General features: G+C 38.5%; 2 protein-coding genes across 2 annotated transcripts; one reads left to right on the top strand and one right to left on the bottom strand.

Annotated features, from left to right (window-relative positions):
- Window positions 1–681: 681 nt before the first annotated feature.
- Window positions 682–2914, top strand: LOC115169294 (ribonuclease-like 3). The gene is made up of 3 exons (XM_029724781.1): window positions 682–779; window positions 1070–1108; window positions 2236–2914. The coding sequence occupies exon 3, from the start codon at window positions 2244–2246 to the stop codon at window positions 2679–2681; it is 438 nt and encodes a 145-aa protein (XP_029580641.1). The 5' UTR covers window positions 682–779; window positions 1070–1108; window positions 2236–2243; the 3' UTR covers window positions 2682–2914.
- A 13976-nt stretch (window positions 2915–16890) lies between these two features.
- LOC115169305 (uncharacterized) lies at window positions 16891–22625 on the bottom strand. The gene is made up of 6 exons (XM_029724797.1): window positions 22300–22625; window positions 19996–20355; window positions 19457–19819; window positions 19169–19285; window positions 18947–19008; window positions 16891–18152 (listed from the first exon to the last, which is right to left on the bottom strand). Exons 1-6 carry the CDS (start codon window positions 22340–22342, stop codon window positions 18021–18023), a joined length of 1077 nt encoding a protein of 358 aa, XP_029580657.1. The 5' UTR covers window positions 22343–22625; the 3' UTR covers window positions 16891–18020.
- Between the last annotated feature and the right edge of the window lie 381 nt (window positions 22626–23006).

The following is a 23006-nucleotide window of genomic DNA, read 5'->3' on the forward strand; positions in this document are numbered from 1 at the left end:
GCCCAAATTGCTCACTCCTCCGCAGCTCACGGCTGTCATGTTGATTCGTACTAAACTGTGTCTCTTCTCTCCTCCCATAGGATCACTGAGGTCTGACAATAACATATCCTGGTAGAATGTAAACATTCTACATTCTCCTCTCTCCTTCAGTGACATGAAAAAGGACATTTCATATTTTCAAGTTTAAAAGTCAGAACAGAACAGTACGATGATTCTAATTCTCTGGAACTCTGTCCTCTATATGTTGTTTGCGATGATGTCACTTCTCTGAAACTGGTTCTATTTTTTAGGACATGATGCCAATTCTCTGGAACTGTATGGGAATCCATTTCACTTCTTAGGAATAGCCCCCTTTTTTTCATTTTTCACCTAAAATGACATACCCAAATCTAACTGCCTGTAGCTCAGGCCCTGAAGGAAGGATATGCATATTCTTGGTACCATTTGAAAGGAAAGTATTTTGTGTGTGGCTGAAAACTTTTTCTGCCATTGTTTATTATGCTGCATTCAATGTGTAGTGTAGTATAGTGGTTTTGATGCATATCCGCTTTTTTGATAGTTTGCCTCACCAACATTATCATGTTCAAATCGCCACTGGGAACAGTGTCTGTTGTATTTACAATATTTTTTTAAATATTGATTTTACTATTTGAAATGAGAACGTCCCTCTTCAGCATATCTATATAAATCAAGCAGGTTTGGTACCTTCTACCATACTCTGGGAGACAGAGGCCATAACCATCAAGATAAGACCACACAAGAAGGCTCACTGCAGACAGGTAAGATTGACTTGATTGTTTCTAGGGTTGTGTTGCGCTGTCCGCCAGAAAAGTTGAAAAGACGAATCGGTAAACCAACTGAAAATGTAGTACAGCATTTCTACCGAATCATTTCTCCCCACCCCAACACTGTCAGACATGCATTTTATGAGTTTTGATTTGAAGGCACCCTAATATGAAATCTCTCTTGATTGACTGTGGCAGATATTTGGGGAAGACTTGACTGTTAATAGTTAAAAAGCTAATAGTTAATTTTAAACCATTTTAATCCATGCAATGTTTTACCACAGGTGTCCAGGGTGACCAACATCTAAGTTCATCACAAACAGGTAAAATGTAATTGCCTGAGCATTATAGTGCTAGAGCATTAAAGAATAGCTCTGTATCTGAAGATTGCTGTCTTTGATTAATGCTGTATTGTATCTGTAGAGATATTTGAGAGGACAGAAAACAACTAACCAGTTACATCAAAGGCCATTGAAACCAGTTCTCGCTCTAGTAAAATATTGCCACATCTTTGTCACCAAAATATGATTTCTGTCACATTCTGACCAGTATGAGGGTTATTTTGTTAGTGTAGGCTGGTCAGGACGTGGCAGAGGGTATTTGGTTTATGTGGTTCGGGGTGTGTGTATTATGTAGAGGGTAGTTGATTTATGTATTCCGGGGTTTTTTGGTCACTGCTCTGTTAGTCTATGTTCTTTCTAGTTAGTCTGTTTCTATGTTTAGTTAATTGGGGTGTGGACTCTCAATTGAAGGCAGGTGTTGTCTAGTTGCCTTTGATTGAGAGTCCTATATATTAGGGTGTGTTTGTAATTTGTGGGAGGTTGTCACTTGAACTGCTGTCGTTTGCCTTCAAGTCTGTATTCGTCGTCCATCGGTTTGTTTGTATAAGTGTTTTCATTAAAGTTAATTATGAGCACTCAACCCGCTGCGCCTTGGTCCATTCCTGACGACCATCGTTACAATTTCAATGATATAATGTAGATCATGTTTGTGTAATTTACAGTATATATAATTTGGAATATGATGGCTCTACTTCCTCTATCTTAGTATGTAACTGTTTTTAACACAGTGCATTGCTGTAAATCACATGTTGTCTTGTTTTCGGTATAAATTAATTGTTTGAGATACAAAGCAGTTTTAACTCTCCCCTTTTAAGAAAATATACAGAACCTCAATTTGAGGGGAAGGGGTGGGTGCTACATTTACTATGGAATGTTGCTGGTATGCATACTGCATTTACTGGAAGATGGCAAACATAGTATTATACTGTATGCATTCATCTATCACCCTGTCTGACTGATCTCTCTTGTTTCTCCATTTAGTGAAGATAGTAGTAATATACATCTACCACCCTGTCTGACTGATCTCTCTTGTTTCTCCATTTAGTGAAGATAGGGTGGTAGATGTATATTACTACTGTCTGACTCATCTCTCCTGTTTCTCCATTAAGACCAAGTCATGACGTTCCAGAAGGCTTTCCTGTACCTGTTGTTGCTGTGTGCTACAGTGATGGCCGACGTCAACCAACAATATAATCACTTCCTAAAACAACACGTCGATGGGGAAATGACAATCCAGAAGTGTAAGAGTCAGATGGAAATCTTGAATTTGAACGGGCCTGATGGAAAATGCAAAGTGAAGAACACCTTCATCTTGGCCAATTCAGATCAGGTCAAAGCCATCTGCACTGGTGGTGGCACACCGAAGGAAAATAATCTGGTTCAAAGCAACAATCCCTTCATTGTAGTCATATGTACACGTACAGGTGGTGATTCCCATCCCAATTGTACATACAAGGGATCTTCGGCCACTAAGAATGTTATCATTGCTTGTGCTAGAAAATTGCCAGTACACTATGATGGTGATGTTGATATTGGCACCACGGATGGAAAGTGAATACATATGAAAGGTGTGTCACCGCTAAATGTAAGCACAACTGGAGACATGTTACTGACAAGGCAGTGGTACTGTAGCTAGCAAATGAGTGTAGGAGTGTTTGCTCACAACTAGATCTCTGCTAACAATTGCAACACTGTCTCCAAAACTGCATGTTTCCTATAAGCTCTACTTTCCAAGCGTAACTCAACTAAACTGCTTTGTGAAATAAAATAACAAAGTTGTCACTCAAATTGTTGTGTCCTGTTTTGTTTTTCGGTATGGGGATTTTCGACCAATCGTACTGTTTCGATAAGTTTACATGAGCTGCAACCATGGATATCTCTAGAAAAATATGCTGGGAAAGACCTTCGTATTTCCTGGATCAAGTCCCATACTGTTTCAGAATGTGCTTCAAGATTATATCATCAAATTCATGAAAACGTGTTCATTTAAGATATTATATTGATATTTGTGGATTAAATTATAAGCATTTTATTACCAAATGTCTCTGACTGACACTTTGCCATCTAATAGAAGCCGAACCTCAAAGTGCTTAAAGGTCCAATGCAGCAGTTTTTATCTCAATATGAAATCATTTCTGGTTGACAAGTATCTTACTCTGATTGTTATCAGTTAAAATGGTCAGAAATCAACAAAAATAGCTTCTTAGCAAAGGGCAATTTCTCAAGCAAGAATGTTGCTCCATCCCACCGAAACAGGCAGACATTTCAGGCAGGCACCATACTCTACTAACTGAGCTGCCATGATATTTTATATCTGTCAGGCCGCAATCAGAACTCTCTCATCCCATACTTCACTAAACTGATCAATGCATTCATCATATAGTCCAGGCGCCTAAGAAATGCCTACCTAAGAACCCCAATGATGACTTTTTTAAAGCTGCCACCCAACACCTTGTTGTAAAATTATTGTTTTGTATATATAACATATTTTAACATTGTATTATGTATAAAGTATTGTGATAGTTTAGGATTTTACTTTTGATGATATTATGTAATTGTAAATTGGTGTGAAATTCAGTCTATGACTGCAAATAAGCAGTCAAATATAATACTACTACGACTAACACTTTGCAACTATTCATAGGCTGAAAGCTCTTCACTGTAATGTTAAACTAGCGGTAAACAAACTTGGATGAATTCCAAACAAAAGTACAGCTGTGTTAGGCCTACTTTACTGCACACTGAACTTCCACATGTTACAATTAGCTTTATGCTTGACTGACAAAGGTTTTCCACCAAATTCCCTGAATAGTTTGATATATAAAAAAACACTCTTGCAATAAGATATGTTTTTTTTAAGATTATTCAATTCAATAAAAAGCAGAAGACAACATTTTTATCATCCAAACAATTAAATCAAACAGTTCCACCAGAGGAAATCCCATTGTTAATACCTGGATGTGTGTTGTTGTTTGTAAAGGCTTTGTGTGGTGCCCCCACCATGACCTCATCCTCAAACTCTAGTTCCATTGATAGATGATCTTTTATACCACAGTTGTAGTCATCACTAGTTACCACAGACACAAAGTCATAAACTCCACCCATTTCTACAAGTTATCTTCTTTAAATCTTTAAATTTTAAACCTAACCATAACCTTAACCCTAATAGTAACCAGACTGCTAACCTTATGCCTAACCTTAAATTAAGACCAAAAAGCCATTTTATTTTTTTCAATAATTTTTTCAATATAGACAATTTTTGCTTTGTGGTTGTGGTAACTAGTGACTACCCTTTTCTGTGATTAGATTCAGTTAATTCTGTAACAACATGATGGCAGTGATGTTCTGCTAGTGAGGAAGAAATCATGTTTCTCACATTATAACAAGGCAGTGACTTGACTTATTACCTAGAATGTGTAGAAATGCCAACTCGACTCTCTCTATATTAGATATTGTGTAGCAGTTTAATTTAATTAATGTAATTAACTTACCTGTGAACACAACAGACAATGCAGCTATTGTACGATATGCATTTTGCTGTATAAAATATTTATATCACATAGGCTCTTTTGATGAATCCTCAAATCTTATTTCTCAAATATTTGTCATACCAAAGGTTACCCTGTTCACAAAATGGTATCAGTTTCTTCTGACAAGCAAAACAAGATTTACAGCAAAGTGTCAACAACAATGGTTGTGTGAACTTTGCACACATTTATCTGAACTTTGAAGTTAGAGTGTCTCACTTTTTAGCTGCTGTCTGTGGTCTGGTAAACCTGCCCTCCACATATCTGAGTCCATCTCTGAACACACAACCACATTGTTTATTTATATTCTATAAACAACATCTCGGACAAGATCACAAAAAGTCTCCTGAATCTAAATTGAAAATATTGAACCTGCCGTGAACCCTAGAAATATAAATGTTAGTCATGTGACTGTCCTTTGGATGTTAGATTACAATACTATGTTAACTATGTGAATGTGACATACTGTAGTTGATAATGAAATTAAATGAAATAAGACAGACCTGTACCTAGCATCATTTGTACGTCTGCATGGCTCCTTCTCTGTCATATTTTATGTTTTCCATGGATTGCTCTCTTCATTAACCATAAACTGGGCCTATAAAAGGTTTCATATCAACCAACTTGCATAACATTTCTGAGCCCCATGTAGCAATCTGTCTTGCAGATGACGTTGGCCTTTCACAGACCATCTAACCTGAGACAACCAATCAAAACGTCATAAAAAAGTTTTACTTTTCCTTAGTACAGCAAAACAATTCAAATGAGGGTTGCAGAGATGATCCAGCCCTGTGTATTGGTTTCTTTGGTAGTCTGAAGCTGTAAAGATGATCCAACCATGTGCATTTCTCCTCTCGGTCAAAACAGTCTGTAAGTATGACCCAATGCTTCATTATACTATTTATCATTTTCATTATAGGTGGGTTAATAAATAATTTACCCATTTTCAGTTTAGTTCAACATGTGTAGTATTTTATGTTTCTTCAACAGATTCTGTCACTGATCATCTCAATACAGTGACCTTTAAGCTTGGGGAGCATTTGACCCTTGAAGCTGTCCAACCAACTGGTTTAAATATGTTATTGGAAAGTACCCTGAAGTCATTCAATGTACAACTCAAGTGCAAGTAATGTGACATACAAGGAGGGGATTACAGATCCTCTGCATAACTGTGTAATAGGTGAGAGAAAATGTTTTAACTTGTTCATTTCAGAGGAAAAGCTAATTAATTCAGCTATATATTATTGTGCAGCCATGTACACAGATAAAGTGACATTTGGAAATGCATCCCTTGTTATTGTCCACAGTAATAATGAATTATCTTTTCACTAGTTAAGAACCGCTAGTTAACTAATTTGATTTTATGTCACGATTGTCGTAAGGAGTGGACCAAAACGCAGTGGGAAAATGTATACTCATCTTCTTTTTTTATTGGAAGAAGGAAAAACAAAATAAACACGTATACAAAACAAACGACTCCAAACAGTCCCGTCAGGTGCAACAAACACAAAACCAGGAAATAACTACCCACAAACCCCCATAGAACAAATACCACTATAAATAGGACCTTCAATCAGAGGCAACGAGAAGCAGCTGCCTCTGATTGAAGGTCAACCCAATAAACACCACATAGAAATAGACCAACTAGAAATAACATAGAAATACACTAACATAGAACATAACCCAAACAACCCCAAAACACCCTAAACAAACACCCCCTGCCACGCCCTGACCAAACTACAATAACAAACAGCCCCTTTACTGGTCAGGACGTGACATTTTATGACTTCAACTGGTGTTCTTTAAGTTTTCTTAAGCATGTGGTAATACTCTTGGGTCCTGTCTATAATAACAATAATTCAAACTAATGCGGTTTTACTTTTGTCCATTTGAAAAGTATCTTTGTTGCTTTTTCCCACCTCATAAAAAACATAATCGATATGAAGAAATTGGGTTGTAATACTGTTAAATTTGGAATAAATAAAAAACAAATGTATTTGGGAGACCGTGGAGCAACAGGCAGAGTCTGACCCAGTCCATCCAGGAGACTCTGTGACTCTACAGTGTACAGTACTCTCTGAGACCTGCACAGGAGATCAAATTGTGTACTGGTTCAGAGCTGGATCAGGAGACTTCCATCCAGGAGTCATTTACACCCCTGAGAACAGGAGTGATGAGTGTGATAAGATCCCTGAGACTCCCTTTCCTTCACAGAGCTGTGTCTACAGCCTCTCCAAGAACAACCTCAGTCTCTCTGACGCTGGGACTTACTACTGTGCTTTAGCCACATGTGGGGAAATCCTGTTGGGCAATGGAACAAAATTGGATATTGATAGGACATGAAGGGTCAATTATACATATTTAGTATCATCTTCCATGTTTGGCCCTGTTGAACAGTCATTCACTGTCTTGATATAGAGTACATTATGAAATTATTAGATTTTCAGTATTTAGGATTATGCATTCCATATGAAGATGGAATTTACTTCTGACTGATTTCTTGTCTTCCTTGTTAATGGAAAACCCCAGAAGGAATGTGCTGATTCCAGTAACATTCATCCTCGGGGAAGCACTGTTAATGTGTATCGTTCTGATAATCTACCTCATGTACACAAGGAAGAATAAGAAGATCTGTGACTGTTGTAATGGTAAGTCAATTGTGATTATAAATATTTTATCTTAGAAGCATTTGGTTTATTTGTACATATGTTTTAGACTTTAGTTTGGGTTTAAATAATCAGATTAATGGCTGCAAGTATTTGGACATCCCCATGGGTAATATAAATTCAATCACATTATAATAATATGTGTCCTGTTATTCGGCATATAATTAATTAAAATGCATACTTCTGTAGTTATTTTCTGTATGTTTTGTTCACCCTGCCTTAACTAAGATAAATACCTGCTTATTTGATTATAAACGGTAATTAACTGATCAAAGCTAGTAATTTGATGTATTCTTACTGAAGCAGGAAACATCCCACTTCAATCCGGTGGTGAAGTTCCCAATTCCGATCAACAATGTGATCAGGAATGAAATTATTTTATCTGAATTGTAATTAACTACTGGCCATGCAATCATCACAACTGTCCAACAGACATTATTACTTTTTTGCAGTAGCTAAGACCAAGAGCGTCTGCTAAATGACTTAAATGTAAAAAATGTAAAAAATGTAAGGCATAAGTATGGATCGCTAATCCGAAATATTAAATAATCAATCATGTGGAGGATAAAGTGTAACTCAGAGAAATCTTAGATTTAATGCAAATGTTCTAATTGTTTGTCTCAGTAATGTGTTATTATATTTTTTTTTCTCAGGGAAACAGTGAGGACATGCTGCAGTACTCTTGCTCTGTCTTTCCCTCAAAACACAACTCCAGCCAAGGCCAAGAGTGATGCGATGGGGGGAGAGAGTGTCTACTGCGATGTGAAAAGCTTTGGATGGGACTGATAATGACTAATTCTATACTAATCATCCAGCAATCAAATGAATTATATTTACGTTTTACATGTTGTTGCCATTGTTTCTACAATTCAGTTTCTGTCAGAATAGTGTGATTTATGTGTGACATAGTTATTTGCTGTTGCTCATAGCTGTTGCTTGTTACAAAAGGTAATAACTAAATCAAATCAAAGTTTATTTGTCACGTGCGCCGAATACAACAGGTTACAAACTTACAGTGGAATGCTTTCTTACAGGCCTTAACCAACAGCACATTAGGTGAAAAATAGATAAGTAAACAAATAAAAACAACAGTAAAAAGACAGTGAAAAATAACAGTAGTGAGGCTAAATACAGTAGCGAGGCAATAACAGTAGCAAGGCTATATACAGGCACAGGTTAGTCGGGCTAACTGAGTTAGTATGTACAGTTGAAGTTGGAAATTTACATACACCTTAGCCAAATACATATAAACTCAGTATTTCACAATTCCTGACATATAATCCTAGTAAAAATTCCCTGTCTTAGGTCAGTTAGGATCACCACTTTATTTTAAGAATGTGAAATGACAGAATAATAGTAGATTGAATTATTTATTTCAGCTTTAATTTCTAACATTACCTTCCCAGTGGGTCAGAAGTTTACATACACTAATTAGTACTTGGTAGCATTGCCTTTAAATTGTTTAACTTGGGTCAAACTTTTCGGGTTGCCTTCCACAAGCTTCCCACAATAAGTTGGGTGAATTTTGGCCCATTCCTCCTGACAGAGCTGCTATAACTGAGTTAGGTTTGTAGGCCTCCTTGCTCGCACACACTTTTTCAGTTCTGCCCACAGATGTTCTATAGGATTGAGGTCAGGGCTTTGTGATGGCCACTCCAATACCTTGACTTTGTTGTCCTTAAGCCATTTTGCCACAACTTTGGAAGTATACTTGGGGTCATTGTCCATTTGTTAGACCCATTTGTGGGCAAGCTTTAACTTCCTGACTGATGTCTTGAGATGTTGCTTCAATATATCAACATAATTTCCCTACATCATGATGCCATCTATTTTGTGAAGTGCACCAGTCCCTCCTGCAGCAAAGCACCCCCACAACATGATGCTGCCACCCAGGTGCTTCATGGTCAGAATGGCGCCGGAGGAGATGGCCGCCGTTTTACGGTCTCCTAACCAATTGTGCTATTATGTGGGGTTTTTTCGCGATATTTGTAAATGATTTTGTACATAATGTTTCTGCAACCGTATCTTACGGCAGAAAAGAGCTTCTAGATATCAGGACAGCGATCACTCACCTCGAATTAGAGGGAAAAAAATTCAACAACAACAACAGCAGCAAGCAGGACTCACACGATATTCTCCAAAACCCCCACAGGGCAGACATCACAATTATTTGCAAAAGGAAGCGGCGCAGAGGAAGAAGAGCGGGATGCCTCGTCCGGACCCGAAGAAGGCAACTAGGAAAGCTGCCGTTACCGTCAATATTACTCGCCAACGTGCAATCATTGGACAGTAAACTAGACGAGGTACGACCACGAATATCCTACCAACGGGACATCAAAAACTGTAAAATCCTGTTTCACGAAATCGTGACTGAATGACAACATGTATATTCAGCTAGCGGGATACACGCTGCACAGGCAGGATAGAACAGCACACTCCGGTAAGAGGAGGGAGGGCGGTCTGTGCATATTTGTAAACAAAAGCTGGTGCACGGCAGGCCACACCACTTGCCTAGAGAGTTCTCAGCTATACTTTTCGTGGCTGTTTATTTACCACCACAGACAGATGCCGGCACTAAGACCACACTCAGCCAGCTGTATAAGGAAATAAGCAAACAGGAAACCACTCACCCAGAGGCGGCGCTCCTAGTGGCTGGAGACTTTCATGCAAGGAAACTTAAATCAGTTCTACCAAATCTCTATTAACATGTTAAATGTGCAACCAGAGGGAAAAGAATTCTAGAGGGAAAAGAACTCCACACACAGAGACGCGTACAAAGCTCTCCCTTGCCCTCCATTTGGTAAATCCGACCACAACTCTATCCTCCTGATTCCTGCTTACAAGCAAAAATTAAAGCAGGAAGCACCAGTGACTCGGTCTATAAAAAAATGGTCAGATGAAGCAGATGCTAAACTACAGGACAGTTTTGCTATCACAGACTGTAACATGTTCCGGGATTCTTCCGATGACATTGAGGAATACACCACATCAGTCACTGGCTTTATCAATAAGTGCATTGAGGATGGCGTCCCCACAGTGACTGTACGTACATACCCCAACCAGAAGCCATGGATTACAGGCAACATTCGAACTGAGCTAAAGGGTAGAGCTGCTGCTTTCAAGGTGCGGGACTCTAACCCCGAAGCTTACAAGAAATCCCGCTATGCCCTGCGACGAACCATCAAACAGGCAAAGCGTCAATACAGGGCTAAGATTGAATCATACTACACCGGCTCCGATGCTCGTCGGATGTGGCAGGGCTTGAAACTATTACAGACTACAAAGGGAAGCACAGCCGCGAGCTGCCCAGTGACACAAGCCTACCAGACGAGCTAAATCACTTCTATGCTTGCTTCGAGGCAAGCAACACTGAGGCATGCATGAGAGCATCAGCTGTTCCGGACGACTGTGTGATCACGCTCTCTGTAGCCGATGTGAGTAAGACCTTTAAACAGGTCAACATTCTCAAGGCTGCGGGGGCAGATGGATTACCAGGACGTGTGCTCCGGGCATGTGCTGACCAACTGGCAGGTGTCTTCACTGACATTTTCAACATGTCCCTGATTGAATCTGTAATACCAACATGCTTCAAGCAGACCACCATAGTCCCTGTGCCCAAGAACACAAAGGCAACCTGCTTCAATGACTACAGACCCATACCACTCACGTCCGTAGACATGAAGTGCTTTGAAAGGCTGGTAATGGCTCACGTCAACACCATTATTTGAGAAACCCTAGACCCACTCCAATTTGCATGCCGCCCAAACAGATCCACAGATGATGCAATCTCTATTGCACTCCACACTGCCCTTTCTGACCTGGACAAAAGGAACACCTATGTGAGAATGCTATTCGTTGACTACAGCTCAGCGTTCAACACCAGAGTAGCCTCAAAGCTCATCATTAAGCTAAGGAACCTGGGACTAAACACCTCCCTCTGCAACTGGATCCTGGACTTCCTGACGGGCCGTCCCCAGGTGTTGGGGGTAGGTAGCAACACATCTGCCACGCTGATCCTCAACACTGGAGCTCCCCAGGGGTGCGTGCTCAGTCCCCTCCTGTACTCCCTGTTCACCCACGACTGCATGGCCAGGCACGACTCCAACACCATCATTAAGTTTGCATACAACACAACAGTGGTAGGCCTGATCACCGACAACAAAACAGCCTATAGGGAGTTCGTCAGAGACCTGGCCGGGTGGTGCCAGAATAACAACCTATCCCTCAATGTAACCAAGACTAAGGAGATGATTGTGGACTACAGGAAAAGGAGCACCGAGCACGTCCCCATTCTCATCGACGGGGCTGTAGTGGAGCAGGTTGAGAACTTCAAATTCCTTGGTGTCCACATCAACAACAAATTAGAATGGTCCAAACACACCAAGACAGTCGTGAAGAGGGCACGACAAAGCCTCCTCTCCCTCAGGAAACTAAAAATATTTTTCATGGGTCCTGAGATCCTCAAAATATTCTACAGCTGCATCATCGAGAGCATCCTGGCCGGTTGCATCACTGCCTGGTACGGCAATTGCTCGGCCTCCGACCGCAAGGCATTTCAGAGGGTAGTACGTACGGCCCAGTACATCACTGGGGCAAAGCTGACTGCCATCCAGGACCTCTACACCAGGCGATGTCAGAGGAAGGCCCTGAAAATTGTCAAAGACCCCAGCCACCCCAGTCATAGACTGTTCTCTCTACTACCGCATGGCAAGCGGTACCGGAGTGCCAAGTCTAGGACAAAAGGCTTCTCAACAGTTTTTACCCCCAAGCCATAAGACTCCTGAACAGGTAACCAAATTGTTACCCGGACTATTTGCATTGTGTAACCCCCCCCCCCCCAACACAAAAGTTGTAATATAATATGTATACATGTCATTCTATACTGAAAACAGGTACATTCTGAAAGATTTTTGAGGTTGATGTGAAAACACATTTTTTTATTCATCTCTCAATTTAGGATAATACTGTTTATTTATACTTACTTAAATTGTATTATTTATCTTGTCTCATGCCATGCTAATACACTACCTAGCAATGCAAACAGCTGTGGAATTAACCCATAACCGGTATGTGTTTTTTTGGGATCAATAATTGATCAAGAATACCAATAGGCTTGATCTGATTCTCTTCCCTATTACAACAACATATAATGCACAGTCATATGCAAAACCATAAAACTCCGACAAGAAAACATTGAAAACCTTAACATGACTACTTGCAATGTCATTATTTTCTCAACCAGCCAGCAATGGTTGAATTGTGTTCTTTTTCTTTGTACATGCACCGAGCATCCAATGGCTGGAGCCATTGAATGTTCTTTTTCTTTGTACATGCACCGAGCATCCAATGGCTGGAGCCTTTGGATGCTTGGTGCATGTACACAGTGGGGATTTTGAAAAGATTAAAACCCCAAAGTAATAGTGGTAAGAAAGATCATAAAGGTCATTTCAGATTCAGGTTTAGGGGGTAATAACTTTAGGTCAACCACTTTTCACACTATGTACAGACATAGAGAGCCATCACATCAAGGTGTAACAGGGATGAATGGCTATTCAATGTACAACAGTAGTCTTCTGTAACAAGCAATAAGTGTCAAATATGTTTTACATACATCCATGATTGAACAGTTTCACAAACTCCTTTTAAAGGTTTTGTAAGTAAGCTGTAACAAGCCTCATTCAGCAGTCTAGAGATTAACCTAGAGACACCAAAAACATCAATGTTTAGAGCAGCTTGGAGATTATTCCCCATGTAAGGGAGGCAAAGAGCTGATTTACCTAACTCTGTACAGACCAACGGAATTTCCAGAGTTAGCAATCCCTGACACTGGGTATGATAACTCTTACTCGTACGTCTAATGACTATTGTAGATGTTAACAACCGAGGGAGTTTACAGTAGGTCAAAGAGCTGTATAAAGGCAAAGAAGGCAACACATAGACCTACGTGACCTCAAAGACAGTCAGCCTACTTTATAATAGAGAATGCAGGGATGTGTATTGAACATGTACCCATTATAAAACAAAATGAACTACGGTCAAATGCATCTAAAGTTTTTAACCTGTCTGGGCCAGTGGGATGCTTGCGTCCCACCCTAATCAACAGCCAGTGGAATCGCGTCAAGCTAATTGCAAAACCTCATAAATGCTATAACTTCAATTTCTCAAACATATGAATATTTTACACCGTTTTATAGATACACCTCTCCTGAATCGAACCACGTTGTCCGATTTCAAAAAGGCTTTACAGCAAAAGCAAAACATTAGATTATGTCAGCAGAGTACCCAGCCAGAAATAATCACACAGCCATTTTCAAAGCAACTAGCATGCATCACAAATACCCAAAACACAGCTAAATGCAGCACTAACCTTTGACAACCTTCATCAGATGACACTCCTAGGACATCATGTTACACAACACATGCATTTTTTGTTCGATAAAGTTCATATTTATATATAAAAACAGCATTTTACATCGGCGCATGACGTTCAGAAAATCTTTTCCCTCAAATGCTTCCGATGAATCAGCGCTACAATTTACAAAATTACTATTCGAAAACATTGTTAAAATGTAATATTGTCATTCAAAGACTTATAGATTAACATGTCTTGAATGCCATCTCTTTGCCAGATTTAAAAATAACTTTACTGGGAAATCACACTTTGCAATAAACGACGTGGTATGCCCAGAAAAAAAGTCTAGGCTATAAATGTTGGAGCCATCTTGGAACGATCAACCATCAAAAATACTATTGTAAATAATCCCTTACCTTTGATTATCTTTATCGGAAGGCACTTCTAGGAATCCCAGGTCCATAAAAAATGTAGTTTTGTTCAAAAAAGTTAATAATTTATGTCCCAATAATGTTAGCGCGCTCCGAAGGCTAGTGAAAATGTACCGTGTGTGTCTGACTTTTCGTCAGGAATGAGCAAAAAATATATATTTAAGTTCGTTCAAACATGTCAAACGTTGTATAACATAAATCTTTAGGGGCTTTTCCAACCAGGGCTTCAATAATATTCCATTGGGACGGTTGCATTGTCTTTCAAAACGTTTCAAAAAGGGAGAGTACCCATGGGCGCCGACGTCACAATGGTAATGGCCCATCCCCTGTGACCAAGATAAACATCCTCTCTTTCAGTCAATTTTGATAGTAGGAAACTCAAACCACTTTGTAAAGACTGGGGACATCTAGTGGAAGCCATAGGAAGTGCTAAATGAATCACAAGCCCCTGTGTGTTTCAATGGCAAATGTTTGAAGTGATATCCACACATCAGATTTCAGTTTCCTGTCAGGATTTGTCTCAGGGTTTTGACTGCCATATGAGTTCTGTTATATTCACAGACACCATTCAAACAGTTTTAGAATCTTTAGGGTGTTTTCTATCCAAATCAAACAATTATATGCATATTCTAGTTACTGGGCAGGAGTAGTAACCAGATTAAATCGGGTACGTTTTTTTATCCGGCCGTGCAAATACTGCCCCTAGCCCTAACAGGTTGAAGTGGCCGCTGCATTCATATAGATTATTTCAACATAGTCTAGAACCAGTAAGAACATAGATTGAATGATCTGCTTTGTACTATTAAGCAGGAGGCCTGACCTATTTCTATGTAAGAAGACCCTTTTTTATATCCAGCTTCTTAATTAACTAACTCATCAATATGTTTTTTAAAAGTCTATACTAATACAACATACTAGGTACATACACTTCAATCATTAGAATAATTTTCGTACACTCAAGAAAACAACATATACTTAGTTTTACACGTATTCAACAATAATTTAAGGTCAATAAAGATTTTATGCAGAATAATGAATGCATAATGTAGTTCAGATAGAGCATGATCAGCAGGGCGGACGATAGAGTACACAACTGTATCGTCGGCATGCAGGTGCAGGTAAAACTTTATTATTATTATATTTACATATTTCTGACAAAATAATATTATTAATGTATACAATATAGTTGTTTATTAGACATTCTAACATATAACACAATATCGAGATACTAAGAAATGTATATGCAACATTTGAACAACTGTGAACCCCCTCGGGTTATGATGTATCGCCTCACTGTGCATGCAGATGCACTCACACCTGCCTGCTGCCATTCCTGAGCAAGCTCTGTACTGGTGGTGCCCCGATCCTGCAGCGAATCAACTTTGGGAGATGGTCCTGGCGCTTGCTGGACTTTCTTGGGTGCCCTGAAGCCTTCTTCACAACAATTGAACCACTCTCCTTGAAGTTCTTGATGATCTGATAAATGGTTGATTTAGGTGCAATCTTACTGGCAGCAATATCCTTGCCTGTGAAGCCCTTTTTGTGCAAAGCAATGATGATGGCACGTGTTTCCTTGCAGGTAATCATATTTGACAGAGGAAGAAAAATGATTCCAAGCACCACCCTCCTTTTGAAGCTTCCAGTCTGTTATTCGAACTCAATCAGCATGACAGAGTGATCTCCAGCCTTGTCCTCGTCAACACTCACACTTGTGTTAACGAGAGAATCACTGACATGATGTCAGCTGGTCCTTTTGTGGCAGGGCTGAAATGCAGTGGAAATGTTTTTGGGTGATTCAATTCATTTGCATGGCAAAGAGGGACTTTGCAATTAATTGCAATTCATCTGATCACTCTTCATAACATTCTGGAGTATATGCAAAATGCCATCATACAAACTGAGGCAGCAGACTTTGTGAAAATTAATATTTGTGTCATTCTCAAAACTTTTGGCCACGACTGTCATTCGGGAGATGGTAACTCTTTAAACAACTTCTTCCGTGGTGCCCCAAATCCTCATGAGTTAATTGTTACATTTTTGATCTAATCAGGTAACAACTAAGGATACGCCCCTTTTTTAAAATGTATGCCTAAAATGACACACCCAAATCTAACTGCCTGTAGCTCAGGCCCTGAAGCAAGGATATGCATTTTCTTAGTAGCATTTGAAAGGAAACACTGAAGTTTGTGGAAATGTGATTGGAATGTAGGAGAATAACACATTTGATCTGGAAAAAGATAATACAAAGAAAAAATGAACCGTTTTTCTTTGTACCATCATCTTCGAAATGCAAGAGAAAGGCCATAGTGTATTATTCCAGCCCAGGTGCAATTTAGATTTTGGCCACTAGATGGCACCAGTGTATGTGCAATGTTTTAGACTGACCCAATGAACCATTGCATTTCTGTTCAAAATGTTGTACCAAGACTGCCCAAATGAGCCTAATTTTATGTTCAAAACTGCGCACTCTCCTCAAACAATAGCATGGCATTCTTTCAATGTAATAGCTACTGTAAATTGGCCAATGCAGTTAGATTAATAAAAATTTAAGCTTTCTGGCAATATCAGATATGTCTATGTCCTGGGAAATGTTCTTGGTACTTACAACCTCATGCTAATCACATTAGCCTACATTAGCTCAACTGTCCCACAGGGGACCCACCGATCCTGAAGAGGTTTTAAATAACAGTCATCAGATTAATGAAAGTAAAGTCACGACATCACATTTTGATGTTATACAGTGTTTGTTTACAATAACATTGTTTACAAACAAAAGAGTAAAACAATATCAAATATCAAAAATCTATAGTATTTTATTTAAGAATCATTTTCTATTAACTTGAACTTGACTTGAATTAACTTGAATTGAATCCCAGACTGTCCCTTTTAACACAATGCACACTTCCGTAAATAACAAGCACTCTCCTACATGAGCCACCATGATTTGAAAACAACAACTTAAAATATAATATTCAGACACTACCAATAGTCAATTTTTTTCCTTTGCCAAACATGATCTCTGTGGAAAAAGTTAAACATTTCCTGTTCCATTTCCAACCAATAAGCAGTTAGTGTAATCAAAAGACCGGTGATATGTATCTGGGACTATAGTTCTATAATGCTTCTCTTACTGTAATCTGTTGGCTGAATGCTTTAGGCTTACTAATTGATACCATACCGATGTCATATATCTCTATTTGACCATAATGCCTTTTGCATGGTTTACTAGGCCAAACTCTATGAGGAGTAACCCACCCATCCTAGTTTGCCTCTCCTCAGTAAGATCTTAGCATAATCTCCTATGTAAATTGACTTCATAAAGTTAAATGATTACCTTGGAGATATACAAAAATAGGAATTTACATAAAGGTATAAAATGCTGCTTATGACTTGAATCATGAATAAAATGGTTTTATCAATAAAATGAAGATGCCGGACGGTAAGAATTTGAGCTCTTGTAAAATTAATAACAAACAAAAGACACTACTCTAGAAATATTCAGTGATATATAATTCTAATGATAATACTACGACATTCATTTATAGTTACAATTAGATGCGTGATAATGTATGGAACAAAAATGATTTAGCACATATCAACCCCATACGATAAGGTTCCATTCAACGTTTTACTCAATGCAACCAACATATACATAGACATATAAAGATGAAAACCCTCCTGCTACTAGTTGACATCAGCTAGCTCAGAATAAGTTGACCACTCCAGAAGACAATTTGAGCAGAAACATGGTTGCAATTCCATTGTGTAAGGTATTGTATTGGGAAATTGTATTTTAAATTTGTAAAATTTCATACAAGAGCAATATCCTGAGATTGTTTTTACCAAAACTCTTACATTTTGTCTAAATGGAGACGCTTGACTGAGATAATTAAGTCTATGCAGTATCTGAAACAAAGTTCAGTCCCAGTCTGAGTACCTGACATCAGAGTACACACTCTCCTGTGGTGTCTCTCTCTTCTTTCTTCCTCTTTTAGTTTTCCTCTCAGAGAAATGCAATGCAGCATAATTTAACAAATCTGTGTTTGGCACCTAAGGAATAGAGTACAGTAAAGAATGACTCTATTGTACACAATAACAGAAAAGTCAAAATAATAACATAATATGTTCAAGGGAAATGTGCATTCTGAGGCTAGGATTCAATTCATAGCACAGGGCCCTGGACCGCCGACACTGCAGATTTTTTGTCAAGCGTGCTATAACACAGATCTAACGTGTATCAGATTGAACCCCGGTCAAGCGTGCTATAACACAGATCTAACGTGTATCAGATTGAACCCCGGTCAAGCGTGCTATAACACAGATCTAACGTGGATCAGATTTTAATGTCATGTTTTTTCCTACTTGTTAATGACAGGCTTTGGCAATGCAAAACCAACGTTTTAATAAAACAAAAACATTTCTAAAGTATTTACTTTTTAATGACCAATACCAAAACAGATTTTTTCAGCATGTTGACATTGTTCAATATAATATTTTAAGTTACACTACAGATTTCTGGACAATACATAAGCTAGTGAATATGAGGGTAATTTAACATCTTAAAGTCAAACATCTAAAATATACCTATACGTTGAAATAAAACTATCAACCACAATTTGGATCAACTGAGAGTTGGCCAAATAATAGAGGCAGGTTATAAATAACAACATATTTAAATACAGGTTTTCTTTATGACACACAACAGTGCCGCAATATCTCATGAGTTTCTGCTGTAGTTTGTGATTTATTCACAAATTCTTCACATACAGACTAATATACACACTCGTGTAACAGGCAATGTACCTCTTGTTTTTCACACATTGGATAATATAGATGTTACATACCTGACCACTTGACTGCTCTGATGAGAGGTTATCATCAAGGTGAATATGCTGAGAGACACTTGCTGTATCAACAGATAGAAACCCAAGCATGAAAATGGAGACAGAACATACAGTATAACATTAAGCGCTCAATCAGAACATAAAGTGATATTTTACTTTTAAATGATCATAGCTAACACATTTGACACAAAACAATAGATATGTATCTATAAAATGACTTACCTTTACAATGATCACATGTTTGTCTCTTGTTTTTGGTACAAACAAGAATAAAAATGACAATCACACACACAGCCACTGCTGCTCCCAAGCTGAGGACAATGGTATCCACTGTGTTTCCTGGTACAAACATGTTGTTTTGATTGATGTTAAAGCATGCATAGTTGATAACACAATTTATTTTGCTTTGACCCATTTAAACTAATTAATGGTATCTATAAAATATGCTTGAATGTTTGCATAAAGATTTTCAAGAGTAAGGTATTTTTTCAATTTAACAAGATGTTGTACCTTTAATGGTGGTAAGTTTGGTTCCGTCGCCAAACAGGATCTCCCCACATGTGACCACAGCACAGTAGTAAGTCCCGGCATCAGAGAGACTGAGGTTGTTCTTAGAGAGGCTGTAGACACAGCTCTGTGTGGGAGAGGGAGTCTCAGGGCTCTTCTTACACTCATCACTCCTGTTCCCAGGGGTGTAAATGACTCCTGGATGGGATTCTCCTGATCCAGCTCTGAACCAGTACACACTGTGTTCTCCTGTACAGGTCTCAGAGAGTACTGTACACTGTAGAATCACAGAGTCTCCTGGAGGGACTGGGTCAGACTCTGCCTGTTGTTCTACAGTCTGGTAGTGTGACCTCTTCTGACTGACACCTAATTTATGTTGTTTTTATGGAAGAAATGTAAGTGTCACGTGAATACACAATTATTGCAGTTTGGCTCTCTAGAATCATATGTATGCAACACATGCATCATCTATAACTATGGATAACTTAACAAAACTGTTGTGATAAACATTGAGATATATCTTATTACTGAAATAAAATTACCTTTTACAGACAAAAATGTTCCATTTCTAAACTTAATTTCATACACTGTTCCTATTCCACAGAAGTATGCTGCCTCATCTGATCTGCTGATATTGTTGATGATAAGAAGATATCCAACTTTTACTTTCTCCATTGTGAAACGTATGTTGTTAAACTCTCCATTAAGAACAAAATGTGCAGATTTTTTCTTTTCTACAGTTGCCACAATTTGGGGCATTTGACCAGCAGTTTGCTTGTACCAGTACAGCCATTGGAAATAATCAATTGTCTCTGAGAAGAAACATGGAAGAGATACAGACTCTCCGAGCTGAGCTGTGCTCAGTGGAATTTGCAGAGGAACTTCTTCAGAGTGAATCAGGGCTACACAAAAATAGAAAGAAATCAGTTTGTCAGCTATGTTATCCATTCCATCAAACAATGAAAATATATATATATAAAGTTGAAATCGGAAGTTTACAAACACTTAGGCTTGAGTCATTAAAACTCGTTTTCAACCACTCCACAAATTTCTTGTTAACAAACTATTGTTTTGGCAAGTCGGATAGGATATCTACTTTGTGCATGACACAAGTAATTTTTTCAACAATTGTTTACAGACAGATTATTTCACTTATAATTCACAGTATCACAATTCCAGTGCGTCAGAAGTTTACATACAATAAGTTGACTGTGCCTTTAAACAGCTTGGAAAATTCCAAAAAATGATGTCATGGCTTTAGAAGCTTCTGATAGGCTAACTGACATCATTTGAGTCAATTGGAGGTGTACCTGTAGATGTATTCTAAGGTCTACCTTCAAACTCAATGCCTCTTTGCTTGACATCATGGGAAAATCAAAAGAAATCAGAAAAATTGTGGACCTCCACAATTCTGGTTCATCCTTGGGAGCAATTTACAAATGCCTGAAGATACCACGTTCATCTGTACAAACAATAGTATGCAAGTATAAACACCATGGGACCATGCAGCCATCATAGCGCTCAGGAAGGAGACATGTTCTGTCTGCTAGAGATGAACGTATTTTGGTGAAAAAATGCAAATCAATCTCAGAACAACAGCAAAGGACCTTGTGAAGATGCTGGAGGAAACGGGTACAAAAGTATCTATATCCACAGTAAAATGAGTCCTATATCGACATAACCTGAAAGGCTGCTCAGCAAGGAAGAAGCCACTGCTCCAAAACCGCCATAAAAAAGCCAGACTACGGTTTGCAACTGCACATGAGGACAAAGATCGTACTTTTTGGAGAAATATCCTCTGGTCTGATGAAACAAAAATAGAAATGTTTGGCCATAATGACCATCGTTATGTTTGGAGGAAAAAAGGGGAGGCTTGCAAGCCGAAGAACATCATCCCAACCATGAAGCACGGCGGTGACAGCATCATGTTGTGGGGGTGCTTTGCTGCAGGAGGGACTGGTGCACTTCACAAAATAGATGGCATCATGAAGGAGGAAAATTACATGGATATATTGAAGCAACATCTCAAGACATCAGTCAGGAAGTTAAAGCTTGGTCGCAAATAGGTCTTACAAATGGACAATGACCCAAAGCATACTTCAAAAGTTGTGGCATAATGGCTTAAAGACAACAAAGTCAAGGTATTGGAGTGGCCATCACAAAGCCCTGACCTCCATCCTATAGAACATCTGTGGGTAGAACTGAAAAAGTGTGTGCGAGCAAGGAGGCCTACAAACCTGACTCAGTTACACCAGCTCTGTCAGCAGGAATGGGCCAAAATTCACCCAACGTATTATGGGAAGCTTGTGGAAGGCAACCAGAAACGTTTGACCCAAGTTTAACAATTTAAAGGCAATGCTACCAAATACTACTTGAGTGTATGTAAACTTCTGACCAACTGGGAACGTGATGAAAGAAATAAAAGCTGAAATAAATCACTCTACTATCATTCTGACATTTCACATTCTTAAAATAAACTGGTGATCCTAACTGACCTAAGACAGGGAATTTTTACTAGGATTAAATGTCAGGAATTGTGAAAAACTGAGTTTAACTGTATTTGGCTAAGGTGCATGTTCACTTCCGACTTCAACTGTGTGTGTGTATATATATATATATATATATATATATATATATATATATATATATATATATATGATATAAATTATAAATACTGTCATTAAATATTTGCACTTGAATTTCCCACAACTATATTGCCATCGTAATTGCATCATACTGAATCTGAAGACATAACTTTTCAATCTTACATAATTATATGATCAGTTTGAAATGTTTTATCCATTACGACAGTGCAGTATGGGACAGTTGGTTGAACTGGTACTTACAGATTTGACTGACTAACATCCAAACAAGGTTGATTCTGATCATCTTGACGTGTTGTAACAACAGTTGGTCTACAGTCCCCAAATGAAGTGACTGGTGAGAGCAGACGTATACATGTAGGCTGGTTTGAATTTTAAGAATTACCTGATTGGTTGGAAAAAAATAAAGTTCAACATTTCCTGTTCCATTTCCAACCAATAAGCGGTTAGCGTAATCAAAAGACCAGTGATAATGCTTATCTTACTGTAATCTGTTGGCTGAATGCTTTAGGCTTACTAATTGATACCATACTTATGTCATATGTCAATTTGATCATAATGCCTTTTGCACGGTTTACTTGGCCTACCTATATGAGGAGAAGCTTACCCATTTAGTTTGCCTCTCCTCAGTAAGATTTTAGCATAATCTTCTATGTAAATTAACTTCATAAAGTTACATTATTGCGTTAAAGAGATATTATACAAAATATGAATTTATTTGATGGCATAAAAGTTTTTCACATATTTTTTTATTTTCATTTCATTTCACTTTTGTTTAACCAGGTAGGCCAGTTGAGAACAAGTTCTCATTTACAACTGCAACCTGGCCAAGATAAAGCAAAGCAGTGCGTCAAAAAACAACACAGAGTTACACAAACAAACGTACAGTCAATAACACAATAGAAAAATCTATGTACAGTGTGTGCAAATGTAGAAGAGTAGGGAGGTAA

This window comes from Salmo trutta, chromosome 3 (assembly GCF_901001165.1).
Source record: "Salmo trutta chromosome 3, fSalTru1.1, whole genome shotgun sequence".
Classification (NCBI taxonomy): Eukaryota; Metazoa; Chordata; class Actinopteri; order Salmoniformes; family Salmonidae; genus Salmo; species Salmo trutta.